Source organism: Martes martes, assembly GCF_963455335.1.
Source record: "Martes martes genome assembly, chromosome: 3".
Lineage (NCBI taxonomy): Eukaryota > Metazoa > Chordata > Mammalia > Carnivora > Mustelidae > Martes > Martes martes.
The window spans coordinates 118,827,252-118,853,100 of record NC_137890.1 but is presented as its reverse complement, the minus strand read 5'-3'; the positions used below and the strand labels follow the sequence as shown (position 1 = coordinate 118,853,100).

The 25,849-nt window shown below is 36.4% G+C and overlaps 1 protein-coding gene across 1 annotated transcript in view; it reads left to right on the top strand.

The window, feature by feature from the left end:
* Window positions 1-5,408: 5,408 nt before the first annotated feature.
* Window positions 5,409-25,849, top strand: part of NUP35 (nucleoporin 35) — a 34,715-nt gene continuing 14,274 nt past the window's right edge. The window contains exons 1-4 of the mRNA XM_080799472.1: window positions 5,409-5,463; window positions 8,525-8,695; window positions 11,742-11,869; window positions 13,952-14,018. Of these exons, the coding sequence (XP_080655598.1) occupies window positions 5,424-5,463; window positions 8,525-8,695; window positions 11,742-11,869; window positions 13,952-14,018 (406 nt within the window). The 5' untranslated portion in view covers window positions 5,409-5,423. The remainder of the gene's footprint in view (window positions 5,464-8,524; window positions 8,696-11,741; window positions 11,870-13,951; window positions 14,019-25,849) is intronic.

The window sequence follows — 25,849 nt, the reverse complement described above, 5'->3', positions numbered from 1 at the left end:
TGGCGCAATAGGTTAGTGCGTGGTACTTATACGGGTGTGGGGCTTTTAGGAGAATGAACTTATGCTTACATATAAATTCTGCATATTGATAAACATGAGTAGGTACTGAGTATTGAGTATATATGATGTATACACAAGCAGTTTGGCTGTGAAAGTATCAAATATATTGAACATAAATTTTGAGATTTCCCATATTTCCAACTTCTAAAAAATTTATTTTGCCTTCAGAAGAAAGTTGAAATATACATAATGCCCAGGTTCTCCACCTAAGGGTTTCAGGGGTCACCTGGAGGTGTGACAGTCCATAGACAGTTTAGGGCACAGAGTCTGAGTTAGTGGGTCTCATATTCTTCCCATTTTTTTTTTCCACCAGAGCAGTTCTGTTGTATGTAGTAAGTATCTGCACAATACTTTGTTTAAAGAAAGTGTTTCTCATACAAATTTGAATATCGGTAGTCTACAAAAATAGTACTTTGATGAAGTCTTATGTCGTCAGAGGGCAAACCTCAGGGAATCATGAATCCAGAATAGAAATAGGGAATAGGTGTTCCACTTTCTGTGAAATTTTATTTAATATGTTTAGAAAGGAAAGAAAGAAAACAAGTATTGTAATTAAGATAGCAATATTCATGTATGGAAGAATATAGTGACACATGCAATATTGTTAAAGATTATAGTTTAATAAGAAATATATTGGGGCGCCTGGGTGGCTCAGTGGGTTAAAGCCTCTGCCTTCGGCCCAGGTCATGGTCCCAGGGTCCTGGGATCGAGTCCCACATCGGGCTCTCTTCTCAGTGGGGAGCCTGCTTCCTCCTCTCTCTCTGCCTGCCTCTCTGCCTACTTGGGATCTCTGTCTGTCAAATAAATAAATAAAATCTTTAAAAAAAAAAAAGAAATATAAAAAAGTAAAATCATGCCACACCAGTTTTTCATTCAAGATAATCCAAGTTATGATAATTTCACTGTATCAAAAAAGGTTAATTCGAACTATAAACTTCATTTTATAATAGAAATAATAAGTATATATAATAGACTTAAGGTGTAAAATTATGATTTAAAAATCTGAAATCTTACAAAATTGTATCAAAATGTCAGATAATTAACCTTTATTTAATGTTTATTTATTTAGAGCTCATTCATCATTTACTCTTTTAATATATTTCTCATTTACTTTTCTAATATATATTTACTGAAAATTGATGGAAATACAGAAAAGAAAAAGTTGTGGTCCCTATCTTTGAGAAAATCCATCTACAGGGTGGGGCTGAAAAGAAAACTTAAAAAACAAGTATCTTATAGCAAATGAGTTGGAGAAATAATGTATTGGACATTCTGAAAAGGAATGATGACTGAGGGCTGGCATGGCTGGGACAAGCTTCATGGTGGAAGAGAGGCTTGGGCTGCTACTTGCATAAAGAATAGGACTTTGTAAATTGGGATGGAAAGTAAAGAGGGACTTCTGTGATCAAGGAATAGAGTGCAAATATCTCTCACAAGAGTTTGAAGTTTTGCCAAGGGAGAATTGACTTAAGAAGTTTAGAGTAAAAGGACCTGATTTTTGAAGCCAGAGTTCTCAACCACTTTCAGGTGAAATTAGGATTACAATGTGTATTCCCTTTAAGGGTGCCTGTTGCAACCTCTAAAAGAGATGCTCCTACCCTCCTGTCTCAGGCTGTTTTGTCTGTTATGAGAGACTACCATAGACTGGGTGACTTATAGAATAGACATTTATTTCTCATTGTTCTGGAGGCTGGGAAGTCTGCGATCAAGGCACTAGCAGATTTGGTGTCTGGTGAGAGGCTGCTTCATGGTTCACAGATTGCAGTCTTTTCACTATATCCTCACAAGGCAGAGGTAAGGGGGCATGGAGAGCTATATGGGGTCCCCTTTATAAGACAAGGAATCTTATCTATGAGGGCTCCGTCCCATGACCTGATCACTTCTCAGTGGCTCACTTCCAAAAACCATCAGGTTGAGGGTTAGGATTTCAACATTTGAATTTGGTGGGGAGAAAAACTTTCAGTCTATAGTATCTTACACTCTGAGATTCTGGTTTTCCCTTTCCCTTTTTGCCCAGGTGAGAATGTATGTATTGGTTGGTATGTGTTGCACATGTGAAGCTTATGGATTTGAGGATAAGGAGGCTGCTGTAGGGAATAGGAAGTCAGAGCTTTTGAAGATCTGGGTAAGATGTACAAAGAAGAGAGTATTGGGTAGTGGTATGTTAGATTTGGTGGGAGAGAACTGAAGGTAGGGAAATATTAGGTGTTGAGTACAATTGCCTAAGAATTGAGAAGGCAGAAAATATAAGAGTAGGTATCTGAATGTTTGATGGCAGGGAAAGTGGAAACCAGAAAAAAGCAAAGTGGATCAGGCACCTTATTAAGCATAACCACCTTTTTAAGTATTGTTTCTATTTTACAGAAAATAAAATCTGGAGCTACTCAATACAAATCCAAGTAATATAGGATTTAAGTGAGCAAGTTGGGCTCTGAATTCAAGTCTGTTTGACCTTAAATTCTGCTTTAACATGTTACGATTTTAATTTCGGGTTTTTAAGAAACTAAAAAAAAAAAGGGACAAGTGGAATGGGGCTGGTTTTAGGGGTAAGATAAGTTTGTTTTTGAGGTTTGATATGCTGGTAGATTTTTCAGAAGCATCTAGAAAAGTAGTATTTGGGGGCACCTGGGTGGCTCAGTCCTTAAGTGTCTGCCTTCGGCTCAGGTCATGATCCCAGGGTCTGGCGGCTTCCTCTCCTTGTGCTCCCTCCGTCAAATAAATAAATAAGCTCTTAAAAAAAAAAAAAAAGCAAATAAAAGTAGCATTTGGCCTTAGAGAGTGGTGGGGCATTAACTGCCAGATGAAAAAAGAGGCAGGACCAAGTTTTGACTAACAATAATAATTCCAGGTTAGAATGAAATGGAATCAGGTACAGAAAAGGTAGGGAAAGAGGAGAAAGTTTTAAGGAGAAATAGGAAGTGTAGCATCACCAAAATAGGAAAAAACACTTGTGTTGAGGGGAATATTGTCAAAGCTTTTAAATACTGGAGATGTCAAAGAAATAGGACTTGACTTGGCAATTAGGAGAAAGAATTGGGGCCAGTGGTTTCAAAAGAGGATTTACACAGGGGCCAGTGTGTAATGAATTAAAAAACAAGACGGAGACATTAGGGAAAGAGATCATCTACTAAAGTCTGTAGACCCTTCTTTTGAGATCTTAAAAAAAAATGAAGAATGTGAGTGAAATTAGCGCATGGTATCTAGAAGAAGGAGCAAGGTCTAGAGAAGGTTTTTTGATAGGGCAAACTGGGCATCTTTATAACTTAATAAGGAAAGAGCCAGATGAAAGGGTAGAAGATTGAAATGCAAGTGAAGAAAGGAAAATGAATTTTTCTTAAAAAAACAAAATACAAAAAAACCAAGTTTTTAATTGGAATAGTAAATAACACCTATAATCAACCACTAAAAAGTTATATAGAATAAATTAAAGGCCCTTCTTAAGCACTCCAATCTATAAACCCCTCTCCTACTGCATCTTCCCTGTTAACAGTTTAGTACAAATGTTTTCCAACTTTTTCCTTTATTTAAGTAAGCATTCTCCCACCCCTTTGCATATGTATCCAGATATTCTTTTAAAGAGATAAGGTAAAATGATTTCAAATCCCTTCTTTCAGAATATCAATTATGTAGATTTTTCTCGGTCAATACACACACTCATCAAATACATCTTATGCTTTTTAACAGGTACATAATGTTCTTTGGTTTGGCTAGATCACAATTTATACAGAAGTTCCTTCATTTATGAACCCTTCTTGGTACCTTCCTTCTAAAAAGGGGACTGGTGGGTGTGTTGGGCTGAATGATAGCCCCTGAAGGTATCTTCACTCTAATCTCTGGAACCTATGAATGTTACCTTACATGGCAAAAGTGCTTTGCAGATATGACTATCGACTTACTCCAGTACAACTGGATATTGAAGTAAGGAGATTATCCTGGGTTATCTCAGTGGACCCTAAATATAATCACAAATGTCCTCATAAGAGGAAGGGACAGGGATAGTTTACTACAGAAGAAGTGCATGTGACACCTGAAGCAGAGAGAAGCAGTGCAGGGAGACAGAAGATGCTATGCCACTGGCTTTGAAGGGGGAAGAAGGAGCTACCAGCCCAAGGAAAAAGATTTTCCCCTGAAGCCTCCAGAAGAAACCAATCTTGCTGACACCATGATTTTGCCCCCATAAGACTCATTTCAAATTTGTGGCCTCAGAACTATAAAAGTACATTTTTATTGGTTTAAGCCGCCAAATTTGTCCTAATGTGGTACGGCCTCATCTGAACTTAGTAACATCTACAAAGACCTTATTTACAAATAAGGACACATAAATAAGTACTGACGGTTAGACATTGAACATAACTTTTGAAGGACACAATTCAACCCAAACACCTGTTAAAAAAAAGAAAAAAGTAAATTGGTTTTAAGTTTGGTTTCCGGGAACTTGCCAGAAATTAAGTGATGCTGGAATTGTTATTGCTGCACTCAATTACAACATTCTTGCTGGATTTGGGATTTCAGGAAATCCCAGAAGAAAACAGGGAGGGAGCATGGGTGGATATTTAGGGGACAATGAGTTTGTTATGGAGCGGAGAGCATGTTAAAATACATACATATAGCATATCATTTTCATAAAGTTAACAAAACTAAATATATTTTTGCACACACAGATCTAGAATGTGAGTGTGTTTAACCTATATTTGAAGACCCTCTAAAGAAAAGCAGCAAAGTGGGGGGAGGACAGAAGGAGCACATAGTGTGGTGGGTTCACGTGTGTTCATTATTAGCTTACATTGTTTAAAATCTTTTCTATGTATTAACATGTTATAAAACAGCATATGCATTATGCTTAAATTGTGCCTCTATAACAACGTTTTTTTAAATAGCATGGAGACGGTAGGAAATATACTTTGAGAATGAGATTCATATACTAAGCCAGAAATCAATACTTAAGAGCGGCACCACCTGCTTCATTAAGGTAATTCTTACAGGTGTAACTTGGAAAAGCTGACAGATGACACGGCACTGGGTAAATTCACGCTGATTATAAAACCGTGAGTAAAAGAACTTGTGCTTCCATGAAAGTCAAGCACCAACAATTCAGGAGGCGCACAGCGTCCGCAAAAGCATTCCCAGAACCATCTTTACCACCGCGCTACATCACGCTCCCTGCTAAAATCTTGTTGGAAACGCAGTGTGGGCGCAAAGACACTCTCCCCATTCCAAAATGACGGCTGCGGCGTCCAAAATACACGGACTGCGCAAGTCCGGAAGTTACGCAACCTCATAAGGCAGCGCGCCCTTACCCGTGGGGAGTTTCCGCCATTTTTGAAAATCGGGAAGGTCTGGGGCCAAGTGTAGTTACTGCTGCGATGGCAGCCTTTGCTGTGGAACCCCAGGCGCCCGCGTTGGGTGAGTGAAAAACTGCTTTTTCTCGCTGGCGCTGAGATCCACGCTGTCGATCTGGGAGCAAGCAAGACTGAAAGCCAGTAGTCATCAGGCTCTTTGCCAGTTTCTGTCGCGGGGACGAGCGCCTAGTTCACCCCCAAGTTTCTAGTTGTCCCCTTGCTCAGGGCGTCGCCACGCTGCAGCCAGCGAGGCGGCTCCGGGAAGCTTCGGGCTCTGCGTAGGGTGTGGAAATGACTGTCGAGTGGTTGCTACGCCGTTTTGTTACCCCCACACGCGGGCCGCGCTCCACCTGCCTATACCTGAGACCCTCCCGGTGCTGGGGACGCGATGCTGGTTTCCCAGATCCGGGGAGGCTTCGGTCGGAAGGAACTGACCGGCGTACACGTGGGTGGGCGGTGCCCTGGAATGTGGTTACAGCTTACCGTTCTTTGGTCACCTGGGCTTTTAGTTCCTGTTTGATTCTTTCCCTGTCCTGGGCCTTGTAAAAGCAATCTGTTATTAATAGAAACTTGAATCGTGCGACATTTAACCCGTTGATGATAGCTATGGAGATACTGGCCTTAACTGGAAGCCAGCAGTTCGTACCATTTTCCCGCCTTTATCTTGGGGAAGTGACTTTGTAGGAGGCCTTTTCCTCCAATCAGTCACGTAATGAGTTTTTTAAAAAAATTCCCACTGTTAACGGAGAGCCTTGCTGAAAGTTGTTGGAAAAAAAAAAAACCAAAAACGGGATGTTTTGATGAACGGGATGTCGATTTCCTTTTTCTTTGCCGACTCCTGGCACTTGTGGGAACCGTCAACATTTTTAGAGTAGAATATTGTCTGCTATCGTAGAGACGCATTTGAAAATTAGGCTACAACATTCTGAGCTTAGAAAAGAGAGCAAGCGCGGTATATATGTTTGTAGAAGGAGTGTTTTGGTTTTGTTGTTTTTTAAGGTTTGAAGGATGTTTAGTGCTTGCCATGCATTGTGCAAAATGTGTCTTTTGAGACTGAAATAACTTGAACTGTTGTCGTATTAGTCATAAACTAAATGCATAATGTCAGTGCAGACGCTCTGCTACCTTTAAACTTGTGTACAGATGTTGATCTAGGTATTTATGTTTTGTATTATTTTTAGAGAACAGGAGACCATTCATTTCCAGTTACAAAGTTTTCTACTCAACAGAACATTTTGGAGTGCATAGTTCTTGGGGCTGCAAATGTGAATAAACTTGTCCATGTTTATTGCCTGGTTAGAAATCCGACATTTGCTGGTATTAATTGTTCAAGTCCACATACTGCAGGTATTGCAGGTGAAGAATAAATAATTTTTCCAGCTCCTAATGTTATAATTAAGGGTTACTTCAGCAAACGGTGCTAGCTTAGTTAGACCTAGGGCTTATCACTTTAGATGTACAGACCATGAAATGGAATTTAAGACTTGCAGGATCCATTGTTATAGTTCTCCAAGTGAAATTTAGACTGAGGGGTGGTTAGTAACAGGGGATTAAGACCCCTTCCTGCCCTCCTCACTCGGGTGTTTTCTAAGTGTATCACAGTATATATATCAGAACTTTTCTTGACTTAATTCTTCTTAAAATTGCCGTATATGTTTTTTTTCCTTCAGCCGATGGGAGAATGAGGTAGTTGGTGGTACCTAGAACTTTGTATTTACTACTATAGATTTCTAAAGATCTGTTCAGAGTATGCTTTTGTTTAGACTTTTGGTGTTATGTTCTTTGGAAATATGTAATAGTAACATAGTAACATAGCACTTTAAAATAATTACAATGTAGTTACAGTTCTTCACAAGTTATTTCATAATTTGCTTTATTTTTTCATGAACTACTTTGCCTTTTTCCTCTTTTATACACTTGCGTTGGCATCGTTAACATCTAGGTCTACCATCATGAGGAAGGATAAATAATTGCATTTGGATAGCAAGAAACAAATTTTTGAGGCTGCTTAGAAATCAAGGAATAGTTAACCATTATAATAAATAATACATCAAATGTTTGACCTTTCTGAGTGACATGAATCACATTCAGGCTTGTCACACAGTTGAAAACTTATGTTTTCGTAAGCAAAAATCGCAAACTCTGCATTTACATTTTAGTGACTTAGTTTTTGCTATTCTAAGATACCCTTAGAATAATAATGATAACTAATGTTGAGCACTTACTGAATATTAGGTACCGGGTCAAGTGCTGTATTTGCTGGCAATCTAAACAAAACTCTGTGACTGAGTGCTAAACTGCCATTTTTGCCAAGAGACTTGAATCCAGATCTCTGACTCCAGGGCCCATGTTTTCCTTATTGTGCTATTTTGCTCTATTAGAGTAGGTTATAGCCTCCTTATCTTCATGGGGGGAATAATAATACCTACCCTCTAAATTGTGAAATTAATTTTGAATTGATGATTGTGAAATATCAGCCCTCTTTAAATTGGTTTTATGTTGGGGAGACTTTTGTTGATTATTCCTAACTTTAAAATTATTTTAAAGAATGATCCAAAAAATAAACTTTCCAAATTTTTCAATGTTTCTTGGTTGGGATGCTAGTCATTACTATTATTTCATATGTGCTATAATGTGTGCATGATTTTACTTTTATTACAAAAATGATTTACAGTTTTTGTTGGAAGAAAAAAATGGGACATATAGCAAGCTAAACCCATTGTGTTTGATTTGCTAAGAGTCTGTGTAAGTAACTAGTGCACCCTGCTCTTGTTTTTGGTGGTTGCATGGAAGAAGCTGTCCCAGAAGTGGAAAGAAGTTATTCTGTATGTAGTAAGAATTTTTTTAAGATAATCCAAAATTTTTCCATTTAAAAAAACTGTTGATTCTTAAACCTGTGAAATAATGTGAACAAGAAAAACTGACAAATTAATATTGTTAATAAAAATACTTTTACATTTTTATAGAAATAATTTTTATTGGTTTTTAAAATAATAAATCCAACTATGGTTCTGTAATATGTAAGGTTTGATTAAATTCTCAAAATTATTTATGCTAGATTCTTGCATCTTTTTGTTAGATAATGTAACTTTAAGGTCCTTTGTTTTATTTTTTGCTTCATTTAGGATCTGAACCAATGATGCTAGGTTCACCAACATCTCCAAAGCCAGGGGTTAATGCCCAGTTCTTGCCTGGATTTTTAATGGGGGATTTGCCAGCTCCAGTAACTCCGCAACCTCGATCTATCAGTGGCCCTTCAGTAGGAGTAATGGAAATGAGATCACCTTTACTTGCAGGTAGGTAAATTGCTTAAAATAATTTTATAGTACTATTAATACATGTATTAGAATTTTAAAAAGAGTAATGATACAACATTCAACCTTATTAACACATTTATTAATTAAAAAGATTAAATAATGCCTCTATTTTAAATTTTTAGATTGTTGGATTAGAGGTATAAGTAGTATAAGCTACTGTAATTCTAGGAACCACTCATTAAAACTATGTGTATTACATTTCATCCAATTTAAGATGCCCTTGATTGTAAAGCTCACTATTATTTAAAGTACCACTAAGAAAGGCACCAAATATGATACAATGCCAAGATACCATTTGTTATAAATTATCCATATCAAAGATGTTAAAGTGTAGAGGGCTGGGAAAGAAATATGGTCATTTGACTTTAACTGAATAATTTAATGCATTTAAATGATTTATCTTAAATATGATAATAGCAAATATTTTGTCAAAAGAACTGTAATTTGTTTTTTGTATTGAAGGATAATCAACATATTAGTTTGCTGTATTAGTTTCAGGGTACAATATATTGACTTGACAGTTGTACGTATTAGTGCTCACAGCAAGGGTAGTCCCCATCTGTCCACCATACAACGTTATTACAATATTATTGACTATATTCCCTATGCTGTATTTTTCATCTCTGTGGCTTGCTTATTTTATAACTGGAAGTTTGTTCTTCTTAATCCCTTTTATCTTGCCCATCCTCTCACTCACCTCCCCTCCGGTAACTACCAGTTCTTTGTATTCAAGAGTCTGGTTTGTTTTATTTGTTTGGTTGTTTTATTTTAGCTTCCATGTATATGTGAAATCATGGCATTTCTCTTTCTCTAACTTATTTCACTTAGCACAGTACCCTCTAGGACCTTGATAGATAAATGGATAAAGATGTGGTATATGTACACAATGGAATATTACTCAGCTATAAAAAAAGAATGAGACATTGCCATTTGTGACAATAAGAAGTGTAATTTGAAATTTATAGATATGAATTCTACATCTAGTCATAGTGATTAAGATTCTCACCTTATTTAGTTAAAGGATTTACTCTACAAGCTATGGGGAAGTTTTTTACACAGAATTTGCAATTATTAGCACAAAATATTATTACCTAAATGCAGCATGTATCTTACATAACTCCTTTAGCAAAGAAAGAATTTAAAAGATAACTGAAGTTTTGACTATGAATAGTGAGAATTAGCTACATATTTCCAAATGTGAGCCAAGATCCTTTTAATGGATGTTTAAATGGATGTCTTACTTTGATTGTCCTTAAGGTATTGTGTGGTTTAAAGTGGTTTATTATTATTTTAAGATTGATCAGGGATAATATAAATTATATTTGAAGTAATTGACTTAACCTTATTCTCGATAGGTTGTTGTTTTTTATACGGTTGGCCGTCAAACAATGCAGGGTTTAGGAAAACTGACCCCCTGAACACTTGAAAATTCTCACATAATTTTGACTCCTCCAAAACTTAACTACTAATAGCCTACTATTGGCTGGAAGCCTTACCGATAACATAAATAGCCGATTAACACATATTTTGTGTGTTATATGTATTATAAACTATCCATACAATAAAGTAAGCTAAAGAAAAGGGTATTAGGAAAATCATAAAGAAGATGGGATGCCTGTGTGGCTCAGTCAGTTGGCTGTCTGACTCTTGATTTTCGCTCAGGTCATGATCTCACAGTTCTGGAATTGAGCCCCTTGTTGGGCTGTATGCTTAGCAGGGAGTCTGCTTGAGGATTCTCTCTCCCTCTCTGTCTGCCCCTCCCCCGTGCTTGCACACTTTTTCCCTTTCTATCTTCAAAATAAATAAGTCTTTTAAAAAAACCATAAGGAAGAGAAAATACATTTGCAGTACTATACTGTAAAAAATCTGTGTATAGATGGACCTGTACAGTGCAGACTTATGTTATTCAAGGGCCAAATGTATATTTTAAATGTATTTTGGGGGCACCTGGGTGGCTTAGTCTGCTAAGCATCTGCCTTCTGCTCAAGTCATGATTGCAGTGTTCTGGAATCAAGCCCTGCATTGGGCTTCTTGCTCAGCAGGAAGCCTGCTTCTCCCTCTCCCACTCTCCTGCTTGTGTTCCTTCTCTCACTGTCTCTCTCTCTCTGTCAAATAAATAAATAATATCTTTAAAAAAATGTATTTTTATTGTAGCTACTATATATTGAGTACTTATGAGCCAGGCAGTATGCCAAGCATTTTTATGTTACTTTCATTCTTTTTGTCAATCTTAAAGGATAGGTAGTAGTATCTCTGATTTTCAAAATAGGAAACTGAGGCTAATGCAATAAAGAACTTGCTTAAGCCTATTTGTTAGTAAGTGACAGAGCAGGATGTTAAAACCTAGGTCAGTCTTGTTTTATAGCCTCTACTCTAAATAACTTATACTATACTATTTAAGCTCACACATTAAGTCATGACAGAACCTGGATTGTTTCACTGTTTTGCATTGCTGATTCTCTGACTTTATGTCCCCCAAAGTTGATCCTTTTCCTACATATTTATTATGTACTTAAATATACTTCTATTGTGAGAAACATGAATGGGATCTATTTAATTTTGGCAGTCAAATTCCACATTAGGGCATTATAATCATTCAAGTATATACAAGCTGGAACTGTTTACCTACTTTCAAGTGAGAAATAAGATCAAGTTTTATTTTGAAATGTTAAGGATTTTGTAGAGTAAGCGAAAGCTACATGTATTTACCAAAAATTAAGATTTTTCTTTTTCTGAAACCTTTTATTCATGTGCAGTTTTTCAATCACTAGCATTGGCATAATTGGGACCTTGTTAGAAATTCATAATCTCAGGCTGCACTTCACATGTTTTGAATCAGAATCTGAATTTTAATAGGATTCCCAGGTGATTCTAAGTGTATTAAAGTTTGAGAAGCCCTATGAAACAAGAGTTCAAGTCAATATTTTAAAAATATAAATAAAAAAGAATCTTACCAGAAAGGTGGAAGGTTTCTTCTCACTTGAGGTTTGTGTTTTTTTTGTTTTCTTTTTTTTGTACATTGTAGGTGGGTCACCACCACAACCAGTTGTACCAGCTCATAAAGATAAAAGTGGAGCTCCACCGGTTAGAAGTATCTATGATGATATTTCCAGCCCAGGACTTGGATCAACACCTTTAACTTCAAGAAGACAGGTGACAAACATACCCCTGTTTATGATCCATAATAATTTCATGTTTTTATGTGGATGCACGGTGAGGATCAGTAATTTAAAATGTTTTTCTGTGGTCTGCTTTAGTGTAACTGTGTGGCAAAGAATAAGCATTAAGGACATTTATCATGGAATCTACTTAAATTTTGTTTATCGTGAAATATACTTAAAAATATAATTTTTATATTTTTATATATGATTATTTTCTATTATCAGTAATTCTATAGTTTATAGGTTCTGATCTTATTATTTTAGTTGATCCTCAAGGTGAATTTGTGAAGTAGCTATTAATGAGCTTCATTTTATCATTGAGGAAACTAGGACACAGAAAGCTTAAGTAATTTTGTCAACTACTCTAGTGGAGCCAGGCTTTAAACCCAGGCAGTCTTCAGTCTAGAGCCAGTGTTGGAACAGCCATGCTGTGCTAACATACTGTGATTAACTCTTGATTGTTAGTTGAAAGGTAGTATGGATTTTTCTTTTAAGTATGAATTTTAGTGGTGTATGTAGTCTCAAGTGTTCTGTCACTATTGTGCTTAGCAGAACTTAAAACAGTGTGTCAGTTAAACTGATAAGTTATTTGAATAAAGACATTTCTGCTGTTTGGTTTGAAGAAATGTTTTGTCTTTGCCTAGCATACTAGGCCTACTTGTTAAGCAAAGCAAAATTAATTCATTGTGTTAAACACATTACCTTCTCTTTACAACACTTTTAAAACTGCTCTGCTGTCCCAACACAGTAGCCACTGGCCAAGTGTGGCTGTTGACACTTAAAATGTGGCCAGTCCTGTACTTAACTGAGATATACTTAAGTGTAAAATACACACCATTTTGAAGACTTAGAAAGAATGAACTACTTCACTTACTTTTTAATGTTAATTACATATTGAAAGTGATAATAATTTGGACATACTAGATTAAATAAACTGTACTTGTTTTTACTTAATGTGTACTATAAAATTTAAAATTACTTATATTGCTTGTGTTATATTTGGGCAGTGGTATTCTAACTAAATCAGAATATTCTGGCCTGGGATAGTTTTCTAAAGGTTGTCAAGTAAATCTGATGTTTAGTTTGATAAGAGAACCACTGGCTTATAAATTCATGCTGGTTTTCATTACTTCTTTGATGATCAATGAAAACAAAGGTAGTTTACAGTTATTGCTATGTTCAAAATATTTAAAAGCCTGTGCCATAATTTGTAGAGAATGTTTTTGACTTAAAGGTTGGTAAGAATATTATTATTAAAGCCCAAATTAGTTTTGCCCCCCCCGAGGCTTGCTCAGCCTCTTTCTAATCATGAAATAAACTGGCATTAAGAATTGAACAATAATATAGTTTGTATCTCTTAACATTATTTCAACATTTGGTTCTGGTTGTTAGATAATAGCCAGATTTTAGATTTCCTTCGCTTAGTCAGTTTTCTACAAAAGAATCTATATTTGTATATTTACTTCTAGAGAAAGAGCCTCATCTTAGTCTTGATTAGATATTGTTGTCTTTGTTTATAGAAGGACTTTTAATTGTTTAATCTTTAATTTTCTCACCTTCAGAGGAATTAGTATTGATAGTTTTCCTGCTTTGTTACTTTCTACTAGTATAGACAGAAATATGCTGTCTTTATTATATGGACTGATTTCAATCTATATTATTTCATGGTTTCTAAATGTCTGTTTAAAAATAAGATTCTGCCATCTTCCTATTTTTCTGTATAAGCTTGGTGGTTTGAAGATTCACCATGCTCTCAGTTACTTCAAATACTATACCTTAGGAACTAAAAACAAATAGCAAAGTCACTTTCTACTAAAAATAGTGTCTTTATCTGATGTAAATTATTTTAAACAAAGAATGTGCTAAAGGATCTAGCATATTTTAGATTAATACTGCTCAACTTAAAAAGGAAAAAAGTGAGAGTACTCTTAGATTGTGAACTAATTAGAGGCATCCATAGTACTTGATAGACATGCAGGTGTCTGTTGAATGAGACCTTTCAGCAATTACTGTGTTATGGTTATGTTTAGAACTTTGTGCTTTTACTTTAACACTTCATTCTATTTTCATATAGCCAAACACTTCAGTAATGCAGAGTCCTCTTGTTGGAGTTATGACAACTACTCCTACTCCTGGAACAGGTAAATAATGCTGTTTAACATCAAAGACTCTTCTCTCCTCTTTGAGATAATAGAAGACTTTGTTGATAATTGCCAAAATTTTTTCTTTTCTATTTCAAGTTAGGAGACTTTCTCAAATGTTAGGAACTTCATTCAGAGAGGAAATACTTTGTATATTGGGGTTTTTTTTCTTTTTCTGGATTTATAGGTAGGATGTGATATTCTCAAAATATTAAGAGAGTTTTTAGAAAAGTACATTTTTTAAATAAGATTTTTATTTATTTAGAGAGAGTGCACACAAGAGTAGGGGAAGGAACAGTGGGAGAGGGAGAGAGAGAATCTCAAGCAGACTCCATGCGTGGAACCTATTGTGGAGCTCGATTCCGTGACCCTGAGATCATGATCTGAGCTGAAATCAAGAGTCAGCCACCCAGGTGCCCCCCCCACCCCAAATACATACTTAATAGTGTCTCCTGAATTACTAAAAACTGTAATTTAGAAAAGAGATGTTGCAGTTGGGAAGAAAAGGAATAGAGACTGAGGAATAAAGGTGTTTTGAAAGCTGTTAATGCATACCTCTAAATCTAAATGTCATTAACTACAAACAGCCACTGATTATATGTAGCTTTTCTTTAAGATTAATATTTTTATCACCATCAACATCATTAGCACTCCCTTCTTACATATTCGTATAATCTGTCAAATGTTCACTCAGCAAATATATGAATACATACATTCATGGGACCAGGAAAATTGAACAAAATAGATAACCCTTGCCTTTGGAGCTTGCATTTATTTAGATAATTTACATTTATAGATAAAATGAATTGTAAAGTTTGTTAGAAGGTGATGCATTTCATGGGGGAAAATTAAGCAGGAAAAGGGGTGTCAGAGCTTATAGATTTAAATAAGGTAGTATATTAGTTTTGCTGCCATAACAAATTATTACAAACTTAAAAGTGACTTAAACAATAGTTCTAGAGGTGAGAAGTCTGAAATGGGTCTCAGTGGGCTGAAATCAAGGCATTGGCAGGGCTGTATTTAGTTTATGGAGACTGGGGGACAATCTGTTCTTTTTTGCCTTTTCCATCTTCTAGAGATTACCCATATTATTTCTTTGCTTGTGATTCCCTTCCTCTTCTTCAAAGCTAGCAAAACTTTGCGTGTCTCTGGTCATTCCTCTGCTCTCACCCTTCTTTTAAATACCTTTATGAGTACATTGGACCCTTCTGGATAATCCAGGATAATCTCCTTATTTTAAGGTCAGCTAATTAGCAGCCTTAATTCCATCTGCAATCTTTTTTTTTTTTTTTTTAAAGATTTTATTTATTTATTTGACAGAGGTCACAAGTAGGCAGAGGCAGGCAGAGAGAGAGAGAGGGGGAAGCAGGCTCCCACCGAGCAGAGAGCCCGATGTGGGGCTCGATCCCAGGACCCTGGGATCATGACCCGAGCCGAAGGCAGAGGCCTTAACCCACTGAGCCACCCAGGTGCCCCTCCATCTGCAATCTTAATTCTCCTTTGCCCATGTAACATTGCTTATTCCCAGGTTCCAGGGATAAGAACAGGGACATTTTTGGAGGCTATTACTCTGCTTCCTATTGAAAGTAGAGGAAAAGTAACATTTGCTGAGAAACCTGAACTAAGTAAGGGAGGTAGGGACAATGTTCTAGAAAGAGGAGATAGCAAGTATAGAGGCACTGAGGTGGGAGTGTGTCTGGGGTGTTCAAGGAGGCTAGTGTGAAATGGAGGGAGTGAAGGGTCGAATAGTAGGAAATGAGATCAGGAAGATAATGGGGGACCCATAGTACAGGGCCTTGTATGTCATGTATCAACTGAACTTTACCCAGAAAAGGTGGAAAACAAATAGGATGAAACTGCTGCTGTGGTGATTACAGGCTTTGGGGTGAGGGGCAGGGTAGAAGCAAGGAGACCGGGTAGGAGGCTATTACTGCATTATTCCAAATGAGGGACAGAGCAAGGTGGGAAAGGAGAAAAAAAGGAACAACAGCAAAGATGGAACAGAAGAAACAATAGCAAGACAGTAGATTTAAAATGAACTAAATCTACAGTTGTTAAAAAGCAAAATGTACTGAACACTCCAGCAAAAGAGAAATGTCATCAGAATGGATAACAAAAGCAATATGCAATGACAAGTTAGATCTTTTTATCTTCTAGGTTCAGGTTTTTTCTAGCAGTCTAAATCTTCTTTGGTGGCAGTGTCCTTATAGTCACTTGTAGGTAGATTTCTACTATCAGTTTGATTAAAGCTGTTTAGGCTTTTTCTGTTAAGTACCTCAGATTTCTTCTAGGATCCACCCACTGACTGGTTTCAAAGCCACTTCCATGTTTTTAGGCATTTGTTATAGCAGCACCCCCCCCCCTTGTATCAGAATCTGTGTTAGTTTTAATTTGCTGCTTTAACAAATTATCATGGATTTAGTAGCTTAAAACAGTATAAACTTACTATTTTTTTTAAGATTTATTTTTAAGTAATCTCTATACCCCGCATGGGTCTCAAACTTAAAACTGTGACATCAAGAGTCTCATGCTCTCCCAACTGAGCCACCCAGGTGCTCCCCTCCCCCTCCTTTTTAAAGATTTTAAAACAATACAAATTTATTATCTTACAGTTTCTGTAAGTCAGATGTCTGAGCACAGATTGTTTCTTTGCTTTAGAACTCAGGTGTCAGCAGAGGTGTGTTCTCTCCTTGAGGTTCTGGGGATGAATGCACTTTCACGCTCATTCAGGTTGTTGGCTGAATTTACTTTCATGTGAAAGTAGGACTGAGGTTCCTGTTTTTTTTCCTAGCTGTTGCTGTTGCTTGGAGGTATTTCTCAGCTTCTAGAGGCTGCCATTATTCTTTGGCCTGTGGCTCCCTTTCCATCTTCAAAGCCAGCTGTGGCAGATCAAGATCTTTTTTATACTTCAGTCTCTCTGACCTCACTCTTAGGTTGTATCTCTAACTTTTCTGTCATCGGCTGCTATTAAGGGTTCTTTTGATTACACTGGGCCCACTGGAGTAGTCCAGGGTAATTCCTTATTTTAAGATCTAACTAATTGGGGCGCCTGGGTGGCTCAGTGGGTTAAGCCTCTGCCTTCGGCTCAGGTCATGATCTCAGGGTCCTGGGATGGAGCCCCGCATCGGGCTCTCTGCTCAGCAGGGAGCCTGCTTCCCCCTCTCTCTCTGCCGGCCTCTCTGCCTACTTCTGATCTTTCTGTCAAATAAATAAACAAAATCTTAAAAAAAAAAAATCTAACTAATTAATAACCTTCATTCTATCTACAAGGTCCCTTCTTGGTAGTACCTGAATTAGTGTTTGAATTACCAGTGGAACCAGGGGACAGAAACTTTGAGGGGATATCTTTAGATTTCTGTCTGCCACCTATATCATAGTGAAAATCTAGGTTTGTTACGTCAGTTTCAGTTACATATGTGAGGTGGAATGTTCTGGGGAATTAGTCCAGGTTATAACAGCTGTAATCTGGCCATACAAATAGGTAGATGACAGTGCTGTTACCTGACTACTTGCTACAGTAGTGACTATTCAGTTGTTTAACTGAGTCAATAAATGATCCCAGGGACATTGAAAATGCTAAAACATATAATGTTAAGTAACGTATGTTATGCTTTAAAGGATCTCTTCGTTGTTTGAAGAGCATACATTATAATATTGTTGTCAGGTGGAAGAGGACATGATTAAAGTTAATTAAACATCCTTTTGTTATCTTATTTTTTCTAATAGTGTAACTTCTATGAGATTCTTATATTTTTAGAAATTATATGTGAAAATAAAAGAACCATGGTAGGAAAATAGATGTATCATAAATTGGCCACTGGGAGCCACTGCTGCTGCTACTTTGAGGTTGAAGAGTTTATAGAAAGTCTTAAGGGGCGTAAGTGAAAAAGAATATTTTTTGAAAAGATATGATGGGCATGAGGATCTATCATACATTGTCAGTAGTAAGCAAGAATTGGGAAAAGGAGTTAAGAACATGGAAGGGAAAACATAGACTTTTTAGAGCTTTTTTAAAATAAGCTCCTATAGTGTTAACCAAATGAAAATTTCTTATATAATTTGTAAATTTTAACTTTCTGAGATTAGCAGCTTTTATAAAGAGATGTCATGGGATTTAATGACGTGACTTATTTTATGCTTAGGTGTTTGTCCAGCAAGGAGTTTGTTTTAATTTTGTAGCAGATGTTAAAATCTTTTTAAAAATCTTATTTCTGTTGCAGGGAAACCTTGGTCATATGACAGAGTGGTAACTCTAGATTAGAGAATTTCAGAAATTCTTTTCAACCGTGGCCTGTTATTGCCCAGGATACGTTTGCCCTATTTCCCCTTCCTCACCCCTCAGTTTTCTTCTGCTACTGTTTAAGTATTCCTCTGCTTTTTACACTCTTTTAAGTTTTTCTTAATTTTTTTTGAGAAGTTCTTTCCTGTATTTATCAGTTGTCTTCTCAGATGGTATACCAATTTTATCTACTGAATTAGAGTCCTTATTTTAGCACATTGTTAACAGATTAAGTGTGATATTCAGACGATAGCACTTTCTGACTGGTTTTGTTGATGCTAGGAGCTCAGAGTTCTGCTAATGTTCTCAGAAAGGAAGGAAGAGAACTAATTTATCTGTGAAGGACCTTTTCACGACACTTCTTTTTCTGATCTGGGTTGGAGACTCATTGTATGTGCTCCTGTACAGCTCCCTCTGCTTAGCTCCTATCTTTCTGCATTACTGGAATATGAACTCCTTCAGGACAGAGATTCCTTCTGTTTTTTTCATTATATACACATCACAGAGCTGGTTATAAAGGGACCTCAGTAAGTATTTGTTAACTGAACAGATTAATGAACGTAGGTTGTAATCAGTTGAGTGGTGGCTGCGAAATGAAATGTCCATGTCCTAATCCCCAGAACCTCTGTGGTTAAAACAAATGGTTAAAGTCTTGAGAGGAGGAACTCCCAAGGAAAGCTAGGGAGTTAAGGAGAGAGAGGAGTGGGGAGAATGTAATCCTGGTAATTTCCTAGGTAGTCCCTAAATCCAGTTACTAGTGTCCTGAACAGGAGAGAGATTTGATACAGACCTGAGAGACAGAGAATAAGATAATGTGAAAATGGCAAAGATAAGAGTGTTGTCAGAACAAGCCAGTGAACAACGAAACATGCCAGCAGTAGTAACCAGAAGCTAGGAGAGGCAATCAATGGGTTTTCTCTAAATGCCTTTGGCATACATTTGACCCTGCTGAAAATTTGTTCTATCTTGGACTTCTGGCCTCCAGAACTGTGAGAGAATAAATTTCTGTTGTTTTAAGTCACGTAATATGTGGTAATTTGTTATAGGAGACACAGGAAACCAATATATATGTATATAATGTTTGGAGGCAGTGACATCCCAATACCAAAAGGAGGATTGGAATATCTATGTGCAACTTGGCTTGGCATAGTTTTTAAAAATATAATTAGGGGTGCCTGGGTGGTTCAGTCGGTTAAGCGTCTGCCTTTGGCTCAGGTCATGATCCCATAATCTTGGGGTCAAGCCCCATGTCAGGCTCCCTGCTTAGTGGGGAGCCTGTTTCTCCCTCTCCCTCTGTTGTTCTTTCTGCTGTTCTCACTCTCTCTCTCTGTCAAATAAATAAAAAAATAAAAATCGTTTAAAAAATATATATATATAATTAGAATAAACAGTAATCTTATTCCAGAGTGCATTAATTTCAGATGCTACTGAAACAAATTATCACAGATTTTTGGCTTAAAACAACTCAAATTTATTATACTAAAATTCTGGAGGTCAGAAGTTCAAAAATGTTTTTTCGGTGTGCTGACATCGGGGCATTGGTATTTTTTTTTTTTTTAAGATTTCGTTTATTTATTTGTAAGAGAGAGAGAGAATGAGAAGGGGGAGGGTCAGAGGGAGAAGCAGAGCAGAGCAGGGAGTGGGATATGGGACTCAATCCTGGGACTCCAGGATCATTACCTGAGCCAAAGGCAGTCGCTTAACCAACTGAGCCACCCAGGCGCCCTGGTAGGTTCTTTTTCTTTCCTGTATTCTTTTCTGGAGGTTCTTGGGGTGAATCTCTTCTCTTTTCCAGCTCCTAGAGTTGTCCATATTACTTGGGTCAGAGTTCCCTACCATCTTTGAAGCCTGTACTAGCCAGTTGGACCTTTTTTATATCACTCTTGGATATCACTGTGGACCTACTAGGTTAATCTAGGATAATCTTCTCATTTAAGATCAGGTGATAAGCAGTCTTTTTTTTTTTAATTTTTAATTTTTTAATTAACATACAATGTATTATGAGCCCCAGGGGTACAGGTCTGTGAATTGCCAGAGCAGTCTTAATGCTGTCTACATCCCTTATTTCTTTTTACCATGTAATGTAATGTACTCACAGTTTCTGTATATTAGGATGTGAGCATCTCTGGGAGACTGTTTTCTGCCTACCATATTGACTTTTTAAAAATTAGTCACCAAAATTTATTTACTTTCATGCCAGACTAACCATAGCACCATTGGGTGGCGTTTAGTTGTGGTGCAGATGATATTTTATATTTTAGTCAAAACAATTTAAAAGCAAATAGTTTTTAAAAATCAAACAGTACTTAAATACTTACAATAAGGTGCAGCATTCTTTATTCCTCTAGAACCAACCAGTCCAGATCTTTGAGCTGTTCTTTAGGAATTTACCTCCATTTATCTAAATGAGATGCTGTATTAGTTTCCTATTGGTGCTGAAACAAATTACCACTAATTTAGTGGCTTAAAATAACTCAGGTTTATTCTCTTTCAGTTCTAGAAGTTAGTAATCCAGAATCACTGGCTAAAGTCAAAGTGTTGATAGGACCAGTTTCTTCCAGAGGTTCTGGGGAGAATTCATTTTTTTTTTTTCCCCTTCCAGCTTCTAGCAGTTACCTCTATTCTTTGGTTTGTGGCACCTTTTATCTTCAAGTGTATCTCTCCAGTCTCTGTTTCCATCATCACATCACCTCTCTATAGTTAAAATCTCTCTCCCTTTCCTTTAGTAAGGGCACTAGTGGATATATTGGGGGCCCAAATCATCTAAATGATCTTGGATAATCTTCCCATTTCAAGATTGTTAATCACATCTTCACAGTCCCTTTTGCCATATAAGGTAAATATTCACAGGTTCCACGTATTAGGATGTAGTCATGTTGGTGGTCCATTACTCAATCAACCATGTATGATTATGTTGCTAATTGATTTTCAGTTTCCAGTATTGGTATATTTATTTTAAGGTAATTGGAGATAATCTATCTTCTTTCCCACACATTACTGAATATAGTTATATCAGACTTTATTCCTTTGTCAGTGTTTGTGACTATATAAACACTTTTATGCTGAACCAAATAGTATAATTTATTCTTTCTCTAAAATTTTTATTTCTCTTTAAGTTAATAATTTTTTTTCCCATTCGTCTGATTTTTTCTGTGCCATCTGCTCCCTTTATTTTAAGCACATGTTGTTGCTAAGATACATGTCTGTCTTTTTAAATATGCTCAAAGGTAGTTTCAAATACTTTTTTGTTTTGCTTTAAACTGAGAACTTCTCTTTCTTAACCTCTCTTTTGGATGTTTCCTGTTTCAGCATGGTATACAACTATCATCCTAGGACTTGTCTTAGCAAATTTCTAGAGTTGAGCTTTTTCCCTAGGTGATACGCTTTCTTCTTTCTTAGTTTATTTCCTCATTTTGGTGAGGAACATATTTGAGTTGCTTTCTAAGAAAGCTTGTGAGAGAAATGAAATTTAAGACTTTATATCTGAAATGCTTTTTTTTTTTTCCTCCCTGTCTTCACACTGGATTGCTAGTTTGGCTGAGTATTTTAGTTTAGAATTTTAGAGGCATCATTCCATGTTTTTTTAAGCTTCTGGTGTTTTGTGGAAGTCACATGTGGTGATGATTTCTTAGACTTTGTATGTGGCCTGGTTTCGAAAAATATAAGATCTTTCGATGGTTAGTGTTCTCAGTTTCACAGCTGTGCCTTGGTGTGGGGCTTTTTCATATGTTTCCCTGGGAAATTAATTGATAGAGCTTTTATTTTTTATTTTTTTAAAGATTATTTATTTATTTATTTATTTGACAGACAGAGATTACAAGCAGGCAGAGAGGCAGGCGGAGAGAGAGGGGGAAGCAGGCTCCCCACCGAGCAGAGAACCCCATGCGGGGCTCGATCCCAGGACTCTGGGATCATGACCTGAGCCGAAGGCAGAGGCTTCAACCCACTGAGCACCCAGGCGCCCCTGAAAGAGCTTTTAAATCATGACACTTACCTGTAGTTCTGGGAAATTTCCCTGTGTTTGGGAATTACTCTTCTGTTTTTGTTGTTGTTTCCTGTTTCTTGAATTCCTTTTGCTTATGAGCTCTGCAGAGATTTCTAATTTTACTTTTTCTCCTTTGCATTGTTTTTTATATATATATATTCTAGTTTCTGGGACATGTCTTTAATATCAGTTTCCAACTTCTGTAATAATTTTTTTATTTTGCCATTTTAAATTTCAAAGAACATTTTTGTTGTTTCAGTTCTCTGAATGTACTTAGAAACATAGTATCCTTTTCTTGTTTATGGGTAAAATATCTTAGCAGTGAGATTAATGCTGGTTTTTTAAAATTCCTGCTCATTTTGCCTTTTTCCTTCTAGTTCATTTTTTTTTTTCCCAGTATTCTTTCTTTCTTGAGGGGGGTGTATTTAATTGAATGAGACACTAAAAAGGTACTTGGAATCTGTGCGTGTATGTGTATCAACATTGGCTGGAAAATGGAATTCGTGGCTCTATTTTGTCTCTTACTTGGTTTTACTATAAGAGGAATGAACAGTCAACTAGATTTTTTGTTGGGAAAGTCTCTGATTTCAGCATACATAGGTCTTTTTTTCCCTTCGAATTTAAATTTTCCCAAAGAAGAGTTCATTACATTCAGTCTTTATGTCTAAGCAGGTATTCTGAATATAGAAAGGGAAGAAGTCCCCTTTTTAATATGCAGACTTTCACTTACTTAATTTCCATACAGTTGTTCTCTACATGATTGGACTCACTGGGTCCTGAACCAGTTAGGTTCCCTTTCTTCAGATACTAAATTCTTGGTTTCTTGGGAATGAAGTGGTTGAAAGGTAGTCATCTGGCTGCCTAAGATGAGGAGGGGCCTGCCATATCATTCCTTTTATATACACTTTAAACAGGTTTTCCTTGATTTCAGCCAGCATTCTCTTTCACACCTTCCACGTTCCTGTGTTCTCAAAACCTGAGACTTTCTAGAAGGACTGTCATTGGGTATGTGACAGGGCTTAGGGATGAATGCAAGTGTTCATTTTGCGGTGTTTGATTGGTGTTGTTTTATCCATTGTTTAATACACTCTTGGGTACAATGAGTTTGTTATCTAAAAAGTCTGAGGAAACATTCTCCCCCAGATTGCCTGTACTTCATATGCCAGTTGCAAATTTGGAGGTCCCCAAGACTACCCTCAGTTTAGACCAGTTGGCTATAAATGCAGGGATTTCTCAAACCTCTTAAGGTTTGATAATTCACTAGAAAGACTCAGAACCCACTGAAAGTGCTATGCTTAAGGTTGCAGTTTTCTTAGAGCAAAACAGTATAAATTAGAGCCAAAGAAAGATGCATAGGGTGAAGTCTAGGAGAGTTCCAAACATGAAGCTTCCATGATGTGTTACTCTCCTAATATTATTATGTGGTGCTTATACATGCAATATTGCTAGCTAGGCAAGATCACTGAAGCCTTCATGTCCAGGGCTTTCATTGGAGTTTCATAAACATGATTATAAACATAAACATGATTAATTGAGTCATTGATCGAGTAGCTAAAATCAGTCTCCATTCCCCTCCTCTGCCTACAGGTGGGATGATAGCATGTAGCTCAAAGCTCCAACCAGAATCACAAGATTGTTCTTTATGGTGTGATCTGTCCCCAGCCTGAGCCACCTTGTTAGCATAAATTATCAAGTGCTCTTGAGAGGTGTGGGTGAATAACAGAAACACTCCTGTCTCTGGGAAAATTCCCAGGGTTTAGAGGTTACCTCCAGAAACTGAACAAAGGCCAGACCTCTCTTTGGTCTGAGGCCAAATTCTTTAGTACACATTGTGCTACTTTGTTTCATGGTGAAAAGGTAACAACACTGCCAGGAATCTTTTTCCCAAATTTTATATGCCATGTATCTGTTTAAAATTTACCACTCTTTTTATCACTTGTTTTCATTTATGTTAGTGACCTATTTTGAAATAACTGAATCTATTCTTTAATTGAAGACATTTTCATAAAGGCTAATAAGGTCTTTTGCCTTCTACTTCAGTTTGATCTTATGGAGGGTGTTTGAATAGTGATTTACCAAGGGAGACACATTATAGTCCAATTTGATGTGGTTTAATAGGTGCACTTTATTTTCATCTTATAAAGCTTAGCATGTGGGTACCAGAAGTCTGATTGAAAGGAAGTAAAATCAGTGGAGCAATTAAACATTAACAAGGTGGGGGGCAATTATGCTAAAGTTATGTAAATAGTTTTAGATTATGTATAAGTAATTACATTTTTCAGAGTAGTTGACAGGGCAAAAATTAGATTGCTTATTCGTTTGAGACTTAATTTTGATTTGTTTTATTTTTAAAGGTCATAATGGTTGTCTCATTTTGAGCTTTCATTTAATTTCTTGCTTGAAGGTTATTACATGTTGTAGCATTACTAAATTTAACATTTTTAATGGTAATACACAACATAAAAAATTGGAATTCGCTTTAGATTTTATATTAAAATGCCTTTTATTATCTTTTGTATGTTAGAGGCATGTCTTTGTAGTAGGAACTAAATATATTTAAGAGTATCTTTCGTGTGCTTTTGCTTATTTCCTAAAGGGATAGTTTATCAACTAGGAAAGTTTTTCCTAGTTGATAAGTTAGTTGATAAGCAGACAATAGTCAAAGTAGTGTGTTCCATTTTAAATCATCCTCATTTTAAAAATATGTTGTGCATCTGAGTTGATGAGGAAAAGAATAATTGTTAAATGTATCATATCATGTATGCAGTTTGATTTTTTTCAATAAATTGTAGTTTGTTTCTTAAGCATGAATTTGGTTAGATAAATCTGTAAGACTGACCAGTGTAATATGCTGAGATTCCATTTCCTTCTTGTATACCTTTTTGTTTTCTCTAGAGTTAATAATGATTACATACCTTCACTTGCCTGATTGCTTTTATAAAAAATATTTGAATATTCATTTTTCAAGCTTTCTGGCTACTGAGCTGTTTTTTGTTAACCTGTTTACTTGATGACTGAACATAAGCAGTTAGTCTTGAGCATCTTTCCTTGTTTTCTAGTGGTGCCTAAGACAGTGTTCTGAATTAAGTAGATGCTTTAATGATGCCGTTAGATCCAAGGTGATCTGAAACCTATTTTTTTTATGAAAGAAAGGCTATGTTACTAGGTTAAATTAGATTAATTATGGGTTTCTAAATTTGAGTCCAAATGAAGTATATGGATTCAAGTTGTATGGCCTAATAAAGAGTGAAGAATTTTCAAATCTTTAGGTGACTGTATTTTTTCCTTTTTAGTTAGAATCACGTGGTTGCATTATAGTTTTTACTTAATTGATACCTTTAACTTTTGATCCTGTTGAGGATATAGTTTTGGTTTGGTACCATCTGGAGTAAAGAGTTGAACATCATTCCTGGAAGTCTTTTAGACTTGACTCTGAATATAGTTGTGCCTTTAATGTAAAAGAATGATTGTACCAAGTACATCTTTTATATTGAAGTCCTTTATTGTTAAAACAGTTAACTTTTGTGAGTTCTTATCTACCACTGTTCTGTTTGGTATTGGAGTAAC